The sequence below is a fragment of the Protobothrops mucrosquamatus genome, unplaced genomic scaffold, assembly GCF_001527695.2.
Source record: "Protobothrops mucrosquamatus isolate PMUCROS unplaced genomic scaffold, P.Mucros_1.0 scaffold231, whole genome shotgun sequence".
Taxonomy (NCBI): domain Eukaryota; kingdom Metazoa; phylum Chordata; class Lepidosauria; order Squamata; family Viperidae; genus Protobothrops; species Protobothrops mucrosquamatus.
The window spans coordinates 940,388-954,428 of NW_015386582.1; the positions used below are offsets into that span (position 1 = coordinate 940,388).

The 14,041-nt window shown below is 39.6% G+C and overlaps 1 protein-coding gene across 1 annotated transcript in view; it reads left to right on the top strand.

Moving 5' to 3' along the window:
* LRRC74A (leucine rich repeat containing 74A) overlaps window positions 1-12,599 on the top strand; it is a gene marked incomplete at its 3' end in the record, with an annotated part of 14,316 nt that extends 1,717 nt beyond the window's left edge. The window contains exons 2-11 of the mRNA XM_015814240.1: window positions 491-604; window positions 1,200-1,375; window positions 1,907-2,014; window positions 3,820-3,916; window positions 4,721-4,770; window positions 6,364-6,445; window positions 6,669-6,754; window positions 7,279-7,473; window positions 9,222-9,317; window positions 12,456-12,599. Coding sequence (XP_015669726.1) covers window positions 491-604; window positions 1,200-1,375; window positions 1,907-2,014; window positions 3,820-3,916; window positions 4,721-4,770; window positions 6,364-6,445; window positions 6,669-6,754; window positions 7,279-7,473; window positions 9,222-9,317; window positions 12,456-12,599 — 1,148 coding nt within the window. The remainder of the gene's footprint in view (window positions 1-490; window positions 605-1,199; window positions 1,376-1,906; window positions 2,015-3,819; window positions 3,917-4,720; window positions 4,771-6,363; window positions 6,446-6,668; window positions 6,755-7,278; window positions 7,474-9,221; window positions 9,318-12,455) is intronic.
* Between the last annotated feature and the right edge of the window lie 1,442 nt (window positions 12,600-14,041).

The following is a 14,041-nucleotide window of genomic DNA, read 5'->3' on the forward strand; positions in this document are numbered from 1 at the left end:
CAGCACACAAATTGTTTTCCAATTGTCACAGGAGATTACTATTATGGTCTTTCAATCAATGGTAGGAAAGGAACACTAGAAAAGGGAATGGCATAATTTTAGGCAAAAGATCAATAAACAGTGGGGAATCTAACTTGGCTAACAGGAGCAAATAATTGAGAAAACAGAACTTTTTCTAGCCTTAGCATGGTGTCCTTTGAAACTAGCAATGGTATCCTTTTGAGCCAGCACTGCAGGTGTTGAGGGGGACAACTTCAAATGATTATTTGTGGTTACCTCGTCTGACTCCGACCATAGACAACATCCATTGACTTGTAACAGATTTTTCATGAACGTTATGTACAACTGGGCAAAGAAACTCAAAAGGGAAAAAATGAACAGCTGTTTAAGGGTGTCTGAAGTTTGTTAATAGATTTTCTGGACAGCATGCTGGGTATTCAATATCTCAAGAACCTTCTATTCATACAGAAAGTAATTAATCTGGTTGCAGGTAGTGAGGTATCAGAACACAGCACATATGTGGAGACTTTGTCAGTTGCTGATGCCTCTGAGGTAGCAGAAGAGAAAAGAGAAGACAGTTCCGACACAGATCTTTCAATTGAAGGTGAATATTTCCCTTCTGTCTTTCATACAAATATTCCCTACTTCTCAACTTGTGAAAGTTCCCCAAAATGCTCACCTTAACACAGGGCTTCTGTTGCTTAATTTAAAGGATTGTTTGCATTGTAGTTCACCAACTCAAATATAGATGGGTCATAAGGTAGTCTTGTCAACACCATTAGGTAGGATCAACCCAATCAAAATGAATTCATAAATCTAACATTGATTTGAAACAATGCAACCCTAATAGCACTTCATTACTTCATTACACATAATTAGAGAGCCAGTTTGGCCTAGTAATTAAAGGACCAGGCTAGAAAGCAAAAGACTGTGAGTTCCAATCCTACCTTAGCCATGAAATCCAGCTGGGTGACATTGGGCCACCTCACCTCACCTCCCAAGGTTATTGTTGTGGGGAAAATAGGGGGAGGGAGGTGTATATAAGGAGTTTTTAACCTAATTGCATGCATAGATATGTCAAGGCTCACTAGTTCAATTCTCTTTAATAATTGTCCTGTGAAGCCCTTGACAGGGCTTAATTTGTTTTTTCTGTATTGAACTAGAGTATGCATTGTTGTCTATATACTTATCCTTTGCAGATGCTGAGCGCTCATTTACAACTATAAAGGGTGCAGACCTGTATAGAGAGGCATGCAAACTGGTGGGAGTGATTCCTGTCTCATACTTCATGCGGAACATGGAAGAGCCTGTTATGAATCTCAACCATCATGGTCTTGGACCAAAGGGAACCAAAGCCATTGCTATTGCTCTGGTTGTAAGCACTTTTACCTGATGCTATTGCACTTCAACACTGTTTTCCCAGTTTGGGGAAGAAGGATTAAAGGGTTACCCTATAATACTGATAGATTAGTTTAAACACATGGCAAAACTGGCAATTTCCACGAACCTTCTTCCTTCTTCCATCTTTTAAGCATTTTAACTATAACTGAGTTTAAAATTAAACCGCCAACTGGTGGTAAAGAGAGGACGATCTGCAAGAGATGTAAACATTTGACATTCTAGCCTTAATGTCTGCTACATAGACACAAGAAAAAACTCAGAGCTAAAGATTTGTTTTCATGTTTAAGATATACAGCATTATTGGCTAAAGATTCTCACTGTGAATACATTGAGTGTGATCTATGACACTGCCCTTCTGGTTATCTAGAAGCTGCTTATGCTCCAGAATATAGCAACATGAATTGTTATGGGCACTTCTAGTTTTGCCCATAATTTACATTATTTGTAAATTAATGTTACTAAATGTCAGCATTTTTTTTTCCTTTTTGAATTCTTCATTCTGTAGTCCAACACAACCATCACTCACCTGGAGCTAGAGGATAACTGGATTCTGGCTGAAGGAACTACATACTTAGTACAGATGTTGCGAGAAAACTGCTACATCCAAGAGATGGTATTCTGTGTTTCCCTCATAGGACGACAAAGGAAACTCTCTTGTACTGCACTGTAGAATTATGCTTGGCTAATATGCCAGGCTATTTCATGATTTTCTGGATGTCCTATGAGCTTCATAGTCTTTACTTATTTGACCCTGCTATATGCTAGTGTCCCACGCAATCCCCAAAGCCTGAGCGTTGTCCTTGTGAAAATGCAAATGTTGCTATTAAACTTGAATGTTTAATGGGACAGTAGGAACTAATGGAATGCTGAACAACTATTTCATTCTAAAATATTTGTGATAGAACCTACAAGTTCAGTAGTATTATGACTATTATATTGTCTGAAATGGTATAGGGTTTCCTGCCTGAGCAGGGGGTTGGACTAGATGACCTTCAAGGTCCCTTCCAACTTTACTATTATTATTATTATTATTATTATTATTATTATTATTATTATTATTATTATTATTATTATTATTATTATTATTATTATTATTATATTCTTATTTCTCAATAAAAAGTTGCACATGTGTTTTGTAAGTTATGAAATTAGTAATCCGTTTGAGCAACTATGACAGCAAGGGGAAAAGTGTTAAATTCTTCTTATAATCCATCCTCCCCCCCTCCCCAATTGTCTACAATTTGCTCTCCTTATATGAAGAAGGCTGAATAAACAGACCCAGTGATTGTATTGACAACATTACTAGGATGTCTTCTTAGTATCTCAGATTCATCACTTTGCTTTTTCAGAATTCAGTAGAAAATAAAGGGTAATGAATGGCTGCCGAATAGTTTGATGCATTCTTGGTGGGTAGGTGGGTGGGGGACAAATTTTGTATTGATAAAATTGGTCCAGTTTCTTCCACTTGCTTCCAGTTATAGACCCCCAGAAAATGGTCTTCAGTACAATAATAATAGAGATACACTTAATGGCTATAGGCATTAGCACATACTGTGCATTATCTTTTAGAAAGTTATGTGAGATGCAGGAAAAATTGATGAAGCGGTCAGTGTTTTGTATAATACTTCCACAATAATCTATTAACTGAGAAAAGCATCCATTGCTAGATATGAATATCTATCTGCAAATGAATATATTATTTACAAAAATTAAGTGTCTATGTATTTGTGGCTGCATAAAGAAACAGTGTAATGGACTAATTGGGGTGAAGGCTTTGTTATCCCTGATTATTTATTAAATTGCAAGTTACATCACTTGCAGCAGTTATGCCATTTGTGTAAGACATCATTACAGAAAAGAGTTAAATAGTATGAACTAAATGTAAATGTAATTGCCTGGCCTAGACTACTTTGGGTACAATCAATTTAACTATTAAGTCTACATGGAAATTTGATCAACTCTGAGTTTTAAGCCATTTAGTTGGGCTTGGGCAATCAGGTTTCACAAAGGTTTAGCCTTCTTCAAGTGTTCATTGACTCTAAGATGTGCCTTCAACCCTTCCGTTCTCATGTTGATGGGGAAAACTTGGGAAAGTGTATTTTTGTGGCTGATTCCTCTTTTTTTTTAATCTGTCTTTTGGTAGTCTTCACTCAAAGCTTTCACAGCAATGACATGGCACTTGGCTAAATGCAGGTACATTAAATTATGTGTAAATATACATAGAGACATTTGAAAATGAAAACATTTGGAGCAGAGTAAAATCTTGCTAGTTAAATTCTGACTGACATACCACTCTGGATAACATGGTCTGTGTCATTCTATAGGAATTCACAAATATCTAGTTGCTCACATACTGCTAAGGGCATCATCCTATTTTTTTTTTAACTCTTCTCTATAAGTTTTTCTTCTTCTTTTTAGAATATTTCCCATAATCACCTCAACAAAGATGGAGCTGAAGCTATCTGCAGGATGTTTTACCATAATATTTCTAATATCCGGTCCATTAGACTTGCAGGTAGGTTTCTTCAAGAAAGGCAGAATGATGCAGCAGAGCAAAATTCAGGTATCAACTTTACAGAATGCGGCATTTGCTCTTAGAAAGATCTATTGAAAGATCCAAGGATTGTGGCTGACAGGAATGGGACGATATACAGAATAATGATTTGCCCCAGATCTGCACCTTTGGGGTCTGTAAATCACAGGTGAGAAGCTTGTGATCTTTCATAGGTTTGCTGCATGACAAGTGCCAACATATACCTCCTTTCTGAGTATACAAGATGAACCCTAACTGTAGTTTAGGATTACAATCCCCATCTTGGGCACACAAATTCAAACATGAGTAACTTCATATATACTCGAGAGGATGAAAAAAGTCTTGCCTGAAATTTTATAGTGTCTAAAACTCCAAGATTTGATAACCTGCTTTCTTGTTATTGTTAAAGCTTTTTATCTCTTTATAAGTAATATAGCTTTTTAAAAGCTTTGTTGATGTATTCCTACTATCTACTTTGATAGTTCTCATTTTTACTGGCTAACAGTTTGAAGCCCTGTTGGAACGAATTGCTTCCTAATTTTAGATAATACCCAGTTCTTGAATTATTAAGTCAAATGCTCTTCTTTTCCAAAACAAAGACCATTTCCATTTTTTAAAATGAAATTAATTGAGTTTTCCATGCATCATATAAGCGTATTATATGAGATCTGTGTACTGTGTATGAATTTTACAAGTAGCCTTTGCAAACGGCAGAAACTGACTAAGCAATTGACTTACCTAAAACAGCCCTCCAATTTTTTAGCAGCTCTTTTTCTTTGTCTTTAGGAAATGATTTTAGAGACGAGGCAGCACCTTATTTTTCTGAATCCTTAATTGTGAGTATCTTGCTAAAGGGGACAACTGGGCATCTGGAATAAAGAAGGAAGCATTTAAGTATAAAAATAGTAAAATAATAAAAAGAATTCCCCAAACTAGCTGGAGCTTTTAAAGCAAGCTTCTCCAACTTTAGACTCCAATCATCCCCAATCATGGCACAAGGCCATATTTGGGAAACACCTCTTGTCTACAAGCGCAACAAGCTTCTGCATGCAACACCCTCAGTTGCTCATTCAGTACAGGAAGGACTAATTCTGAAGTAATAGCATTGCATTCTGGCGGTAAAGAGCTCATAGTAAACATTAAAGGGGATAAAATCATCTGCATTGGTTACTGCAGACTTCTGTGCACAATTTAAAGTGCCGGTTATTATCTTTAAAGCTCTAAACCAGGGGTAGTCAACCTTGGCTCTTTTATGACTCGTGGACTTCAACTCCCAGAATTCCTGAGCCAGCTAAGCTAAGCTGGCTCAGGAATTCTGGGAGTTGAAGTCCACGAGTCATAAAAGAGCCAAGGTTGACTACGCCTGCCTAAACAGTGCAGTACTTGGGTACATCAGGCAAAACCTTGGTAAAACTGAATCCGCCTGTCCAATTCACTTCCAGCCCAGGAAAATTTCCTCCCTTTGTGGGGTTCCTAAGGCAGGGGTAAGATGGCAGGCCTTCTTGGTAACAGCCATCACTTTATGGATTACTGCTCCTCTAGACATACACACAGCCCCTGCCCTGCTAAATGCTAGAAATAGATTTAAATCTTTTTTTTTTATTTTACTGAGGTTTTGGTCCTAGGTGAATGACTGTAAATTCCAAGCTTGGGTTTTATGTGATTATGTATTTTGAATATTATTCAGATTTACTTTTTGTTGTTATAATTTTGGTTAATATTTATTTTAATTTAAACATGTTACTCAGAATCTTGGGATTGAAGAGGCTTACGAATACTGTAAAATAAGAAACATCTACACGATCTTTTTCTCTCAAATTGTGATCAGACTTGGTCTCTTGGGTAGAAGGGCTGTACTTTCTTCAAGTCTCTATTTGAGATAACCACAGAAAAATGCATACCTCTTTAATAAATTTTCTTTTTTAATCATTCTTTAATAACTTTGAACTTCTCTTTACCTTCTCTGAGGGAAGCCCTAATCAGAGTCAGAAATAAGGAGGTATGCACTGAAATTGACTGTTTGTTTGAACTATATTCTACCATTGAGTATAATTTTCAGCATGCTGTAGTTTCCTATCAATCAGGTCTCTTGAAGAATAAACCAGAGTGGTTTTATTCTGAAGACACTAAATTGCTACTTCAAGACTGGATAACTAATTACACGCTGGCCTTCCACCAGTAGAGATGCAGAGGAAATATAAAAATGGCATATTTGAGATGGTATTAGGTCAACATGGTATTCCATGTACATGTTTTAAAGTAGATAGATGCATATATGACAGTACCTTGGAAACATTACTAATGTTTTGGAAAAGTAGAGTGTCACGTATCACAAACATTTGTGAGCAAAGGGACCCTTGTTTTAAGGCTAGTGCTTTAATGGAAGACAACAACTGAGTCTACAGGTCTCTGCACCAATCTTTCTACAGGCTAATTACAGAGTGATAGAGCTGGACCTCAGTTACAATGAGTTTACTGAGAAAGCTGGAGAGCTATTTGGACAGGTACTAGGTAAGTTTTGTTTCCCAACTTAAGGGAGGAGATGTGCCAGATGGTAATATTACTGAGTCAAGGCCATCAAGGACCTTCATATTCCACAAGCTGTAGACATCTAGAAACTATCCAAAACCCACAGTTGCTTTATTAAATGTATATGGGCAGCATATAATAAATAAATAAATCTTGCAAAAATGCCCATACAGCATATATAAGTGTCTGTGCATCTTTTATTCAGCCAACAATGAATCACTGGAGATTCTGAATCTGAGCTGGAATCATCTGCGGCTGAAGGGCGCGACGGCCCTGAGTGGTGGTCTCAAGGTGAGAATCTGCTGGACTATCTGCTTTAGGTGTCTTGAGTTGAAGGCCTTGAGCAAGGCCAGGTTGAGTATGATACCGAAGCAACAAGGACAAAAGCCTATGGCAAGATAGCAGCAAGCAGAGACTCTTATTCACAAAGAATCTTAAATATTTGAAAACAGGAGTATCAAGAACTTGGTGGCATTGTGGGAAATTTAAGAGGCAGACTCAGCCTTGAATCACTGCAGCTACTATGCAGTTTATCAATATCAGCTGGAATACTAGCAGGAGATTCCACACATCTTAGGCCAACTGTGATTCCCAAAGTTATCTTGTTGGTCTCTGTGTGAAAGACAAAGTGTTGGGAAAGCAAGGCCTTCACATTATATACTTGTTGACGTTAAACATGGTCAGCGTTCTCTTCATCCAAATTGATTTCATTTCTGATTCCAGGACTGAAAATAGTTTAAAGATTAAAATATTTTTTAAAAATATACATAGAGTCACAGATAAAAGTTGGTTCTACTCTTTTTTTTTTCCTGGAGACTAATGGGTCATTGAAGATACTGAACCTTTCCTGGAATGGCTTTGGGAATGAAGGTGCCTTTGCCCTTGGAGAAGCTCTCAAAGTCAACTCTGTGCTCACTGAACTGGATATCAGCAACAACCATATCAACAATGAAGGGGCAATAAAGCTATGCAAAGGATTAGAAATGAATGGGAGCCTTAGAATCTTAAAGGTAGGATGCCATTTTCTGAGCTGGCCTACCAGACAGATGAACTCTCAGGCTGCCAGTTTTATGGCCCTGGGTGAGCTGTCTACACAGCATGGATAAAGTTATGCAGTTCACTGTAGAATCTGAGAAAAGTTCCCAAGTTTTCTTCTTATGTTTTCCTGTTTCTAGACTTCAGGGCTGCAGAGATTGACTTCAAATCAGTTGAATAGCAAAGAGGATAAGAAACATAGAGCTGCAAGAAAGATCTATCAGAGGAAGATGTTTGAGTGACCATGGCGTTCCCATACTATTTTGCTTATAAATTTAGGGGCTGAAAGTGGTTATTCTTGCAGCTTTTGTCTGAGATTAGTTTGCAACTGATCACGCAAACAAAGAAATCCCTAACTATAGGTAGATCTTGCTTACTGGCTGTGCAACAACCATTCAAAGTTATGATGCTGCTGGCAAAATAACTTTGTGATCATGGTGGGGATTTATGACCATTGCAGTGTCTCTTCCTGTCACATGTTTACCATTACAGTTAATTAGTACACATTGACTGATGCCACCTGTTTTTTATTCTTTTTTTCTTCACTTCAACAAGTGATCTCTTTAAGCAATCTGTCCTGTGCCTAACCAATTTTCTCCCCTACAGAGCAGAAAGATTGGAGAAGAAGGGATAACAAGAGAGTAAGCAAATACACAATGGAGAATACACATCAAAAGGAATGCATGCATTTCTTTCCGTTTGTATTCCCCATTGTGTGTCTGTTTACTCTCTCCCTTCCTATCCTGTGAATGTAAATACAAATATTAATACCCTTCTTGCTTATTATCCAGTGGTCAAGGTGAGAATTCCAAAGGGCAGGGGAGTGGGGTGGGGGAAAGAGAAAAGCTGAAGTAAAATTGTAAGCACAGTAGCAATCCAATGATTTTCCAAATAGCAACTATATCACTTAGTGACCAAGTTGCTGATCCCAGTTGTGGTCACTAAATGAGGACTATCTGTAGTATTTGTCTACTCCTTGTTTGAGATTTATGTTAGCAATATAAGCAGCAGAAATGTAATAAACACATTCCTCCATAAGTAAGCATAGATTATGGCATAATGTGTATACTTGTTATAGTGCTTGCACTACTACCACCCCTTGACCTGTGTTAGCTTCCTAGCCCAGCTAAATTTGGCCAGCTGCTGCCATATGGTAAAATAATAATATATTTAGCACATTTTAAAAAAAATGTAAAGTGCTTCAATATCTTATCATAAATAAACATTCTTATAAAGAAGTGGTTACTGCCAAAAAAAAAGTTGTCAAAAAGGAAATGAGTGCAGAGGAAACCATTGCTGCTTTTGATGCAGCATCATAGAAATCTGTTCAGAGTTACAAACAATGAACAATGATGTTATTTGACTGTGCTGAACAAAATCAACAGTTCTCTCAGGCAGCTGTACCCTGTTCCTTTTTCTCTAGTCTCCCAGATATCCTTGCTAAAAATCCTTTTCTCTAATTGGACTGTCAATGCGAGGCAATGACTGAGCAATGCATTGTACTTCTTTAAAAGCTACCGATCACTGTTATTTCCATTTTACAGATCAAGAATGTTGCTCATGAGTTTATGCATTGTATAAAATCATGCAACAAATCTATGTCAAAATTAGAACAGAGTCATGTCTGCAGATCTAGGTGCAGGCTTTTTTTTTAAAGCTCCAGGAACAAAAAATTTATTGTGTATTATTTCAGGATCCAAATGATAGTTTATTTTCCTCACAGATGTCCCAGAATCTCCTCACAGTAGAAGGCGCTATTGCTCTTCTCATGTCAATCAGGAAGAATTCAAAATCCAGAATGGAAGAAATCAACATCTCAGTAAGAATTAATTAGGAGAGGGAAAGTTAAGAAATACATATTGCTATGTGCACAAAACCAATTGTTGGTAAATGAAAGGTTGCCACATACCCTGGACTTTGCTAAGAGAAATAAAGATTTACAGCATTATATCTTATAGCATAAGATATTTATAGTATATTGTATTCTCTGTGCAAGCTAAACATTAGATGGGATATTTCACAGCATTAGCATCTATTAGATTCCTCTTTCTTGTTAGATTTTTAGGGGAGCCCATAAGGCAGTGGTAGCGAACCTATAGCACACGTGCCAGAGGCGGCACTCAGAGCCCTCTCTGTGGGCACGCGCGCCCTGCTCCGGAGATGGCAACCATCCCTCTTCAACCAGCCGCCTGCTAACTCACCGAGGTCCCACGTGGCCTGATGCATCTCAGCACGGCTGGTTTCCCTCCCCCCCCATCCCATCCCTCCTGACCTTGCATACTCTCCTTTTCCCGGGCACGACCCACTGCATCGCCTCCTCAGCTGTCGGCCGGCCATCCAGCTCAGAGGCAGCTTCTCTGAACTGCTGGCAATGGGCTGCGGAGCCCCAGAGTGCGTCAGTCGAGGGGCCAGCAAGCTGTGGCTGCTGATGGACACTGTCGGCCTCCATGCGCTCGCTGGCCTGTGTGCGGGGGCCAATGGTGTCAGGCAGCAGCCGCCCCGGCCCCTGCCTCGCCTTGCCCTGCGACAATGGCACCCCTGCCCTGCCATGCCTCGCCTCACCTCACTGTGCAGGACAAGCCTCCTGCCCACTGCCCCACCTGCCAGAGACCCTCTGGATCTCCCCCAACCCTGCCCGGCCCCCACAGGCGTCCCTCCCCACGAGCAACATCGAGGTGACCATGCCCACCTTGGCCATACCCACCCAGTCTGCCATGACCACCACAGCCATGCCCACACAGTGGGCCATGCCCACCCGGCACCTGGCGATACATAAGTGGGTTTTGGGTTGCAGTTTGGGTTGCCATAGGGCCAACAAACATTTTCAAAAAAAAATTCTCTCTCTCTCTCTCTCTCTCTCTCTCTCTCTCTCTCTCTCTCTCTCTCTCTCTCTCTCTCTCTCTCCCTCCCTCTCTCTCTCACACACACAATTATTAAGAACATAGTTAAAATGCATCATGCGTGTCAAACAAATCACACTGTCATACTAATAGAGTCCTAACATTTGATAATGTTGAAATCTTCTTAAAGCCTTTCATGAACAATTTTAGCTCCTTTTCTAATACAGCCCATATATGAATAACCAGAGGACTATTAGCTTGATGGCTTTTGAGCTTCCTGAGTTAAGTGAAGAAAATTGAAGTGCATCTTGAAATGGATTGCGTATTAAAAGAGCAGTTCACTGCATACATACCAAGTGAACTTCAAAAAGAGAGACATAAAACCTTACTTTTGAGAGTAATTATCTCAGGCATATTTGTTTGGAAGTGCATGCCATTTTACTCAAAAGAATATGCTAGCAAGCACATTTGTATGACAGACCCAGTAAAGCTCCCTGTGGCTGGCCAAGCAGAATACTTGGTGCAAAACAGGAAAAAGAGGCTGAATCAGTTATGAAAACTGATGGCATATATGTAGATTTGCAAATTACAGAACCCTGAGTATCGGGTGCACAGTTTGAAAAACAGAAAATGCTTTTTCTGTCAGAAGAGCTCATCTTAAAGTTTCCCTGTCAGTACCAAGAACAGATTCTGGTAACTGTTTTTATATCCTCGGTTTTTCTGATATTTCCCTAAGCTCATTTTTAAGCTCAACGTTGACCTCAGCTTTTAAAGAAAGATGTGCTCTCTTCTAATACAGTTTATGCCATCTACTTGATCAAGGACAATTCATAGATAATTGACTGACAATGTGGTTAGGATCAGGATCTCTACTGTCGGTATTGGCCTCTGTTGTGGATATCCTCCTTCTCCTGTGACCATTGGTGCCATTTTGGGTTTGACTGCAGGATTAACCAGACCCCTGGCTTCTACTGAGGAAGCAGCCTCTTTCTGAAACACTTGTCACATCTTACCCAGGCTCCATAGGAGCATGCATAGAATGCTTTTTTGAAAGAGCATTGGGTGTATAAATGTTGCTATTTAGAAAACAGGATTAGTATTCTCTGAGGAGAAGGCAGCTCTATTCTGCACTGAAGCATCTAAAGCGATCCAAGTTCTACTATCTATGTTGCTGGTTCTTGTGGCCCTGAGGACATTGTAGGTTTTCATCAGTGTATGCCAACAAAGGGATTTGGGTAGCCCTAATGTTGATTATGAAGGGATGCAGGGAGTGGCATTTTGCCTATTTGTGTCCAAAGCCTGTGTCCAAAAAGAAGCCAGTCAGGGGATCACAGGCCTGGCAGAAGGACACATGTTGAGGTGAGAGTGCCTTTTGTTTTCCTCCTGCCCTCTCTCCCTATTTGTGGCTGGTGAGTCAGACTATTTTAAGACATAAATGTAGTACTAGACTTGTGTTCAGAACTCTGGTTCTACACGTACAACCTGTCACTTGGGGAGCTTCAAAAGTGGCTACCCCAAAGCAGCAGGCTCCTGCTTATGCTTATATGACCCTGTCCTGCCACATCTTAAAGGAAGTGATTGCTGCTTGTTTTTCCTGACAGAGGATGAATGCTTGGTGGGAAAAAATGAAAGTGGGGAATCTACCTTTTTTTTCTACTGATACTCTAAGTTGGCGGCTCCCAATCTTTTCTATACCCTGCACCCCTAGAACACTTCTGATATATTCTCGCACCCCTTACAAAAGTTCAAAATAATACCAATGAATTATGCATATACACTGTAATTTTGAAAACCCAAGTTTTTGCACCCTCTGGAGTATCGTCTCACATCCCCAGGGGGGGCGAGCACCCCCAGTTGGGAACCCCTCCTCTAAGCATATCACCATTTGCTGGCCTCATTCCTGGACAGAATTTGGTGGGGGGGTGGGGAAGTTGCCAGCATACTTTTCTTCACACTCAGACTGGAGAATAGCACAGTGACACAGCCATCCAACTGTACCTAGAACGACTCATTGAAATGGTTTCAGGGGCTAATTCAGTAAATGGACTTAAAAGTAAGTGAGAGGATCCCTTATTTCTAAGCCCAAGCCCTTTATCTTGTTCTTGTCCCTACTTTAGAATGTGCTTGTAAATGAAGGCTTCATCAAGCTGTTAGATCTTGTCTGTGAAGTACGGCCTGAACTGGATATCGTCTATGGAGGAATTGGAGGCCATATTGTGAGGAACATTGAGCATCCGGTAGACGCTATGAAGCTGATTCAGGTAAGTGTAATGGTCAGTCCCTTACCTGAGATATATTTTAGGCTTCTACTCAGAATATTGGGTCTTTGTTGAGCTCTCATGTCTTCCAATCATGCAAAGCTTAGAAAATGCTGTGGCCAATTCCCCTTTCCCCCTGCAATGCACCTGGATTAATGCTTTGTCATTCAAAAACCTTGTATCAATGAAAGACACAGCAGTGGATTAGCTGCAAATTGCTCCAGTATTTGGAACCAAGTTTTAAAAATAAATGCATAATTTTTAAAATCTGTTCACCCTTTATTAATCAGTGGATATTTTGTGTTGAGTACAACCTGAATCAACTACTGCAGGATAAGGTCTCTTCCTTGAAGATTATGGATCATAATCATTCAGGAAGGTGCAGTGTGAGTTGATAGACAGTTATTTTGCAATTTCCCATGTTGATAGAGAGTGACTGGCCCAAAGTCACTCAGGTGTCTTCCATGCTTAAGGGAAGATACGAACCTGGATTTCCTCACTCCTAACCAGCTTAAGACTCTTAACCATTATAACACACTAGCTTCCATACACATATATGTACACACAGATACACTCATAGAAACAGATATGCCCTCAGAATTGTTAGAATTTGCCAGGTTTCTGAGAATATTAAGCTTTATCTCAATTTCTCTGAACACTTTTTTCATAAGTACCTAAGCTCCCTCCAAATTTGTGAAGGCCAGATGCTTTTATCTGGTCTTAATTCCTGTGTGGCATATGGATCAGTACTGAAATGAAAGGGTCTATTCTATTCTAAATTTTTGCAATCCATTTGAATATGTTTTTAACAGATTGGAGAAATCTCTTCCTACTACTTTGATAGCTTCTCTATAGAGACTAAATAGCCTTGTTGGCTGGTTGCCAGCCTCATCTATAGAACCATAGCATAGCAGACATTACAGCATTAATAAAGCCCATCATAATTATACTACCCAAGCCAGAAAACTAAAATGTATTATATTAAAATCAAAATGTATTTTATTTTTAAATGGAACAGCTGGAAACAGCCCCTAATGGAATAATAACCAGGATGTGTCCCAGGGGTATCTGCAGGATCTGAATCTTTTATTTTTTAAAAAGCAGCATTGCTCTTGTGAGGCAGACTCTGCCCTTTCCATAAGCATGTGGAATGTCACAGTGTACAAATGAAAGAAGGCAAAACATGTCATGATGTTGCGACACTGCTTTCTATATTTGCCCTCCTCCTGCCCAATGCCTCTGATGTGCTCCCCAGTTGCCTGCTGAACTAACATATTTTAAAGCTACATGTAAAACAGGAAACAGCTTTGGCCAGATAGAATTACCAATTAAAGGAGAATATTTGTAGCTCAGGATTGAAATGAGGGGTCCCTGGTGCTCTCTGAGTTTGGTTGTTTTCTGGCAGACGTTTCATTACCCTAACTAGGTAACATCATCAGTGCACC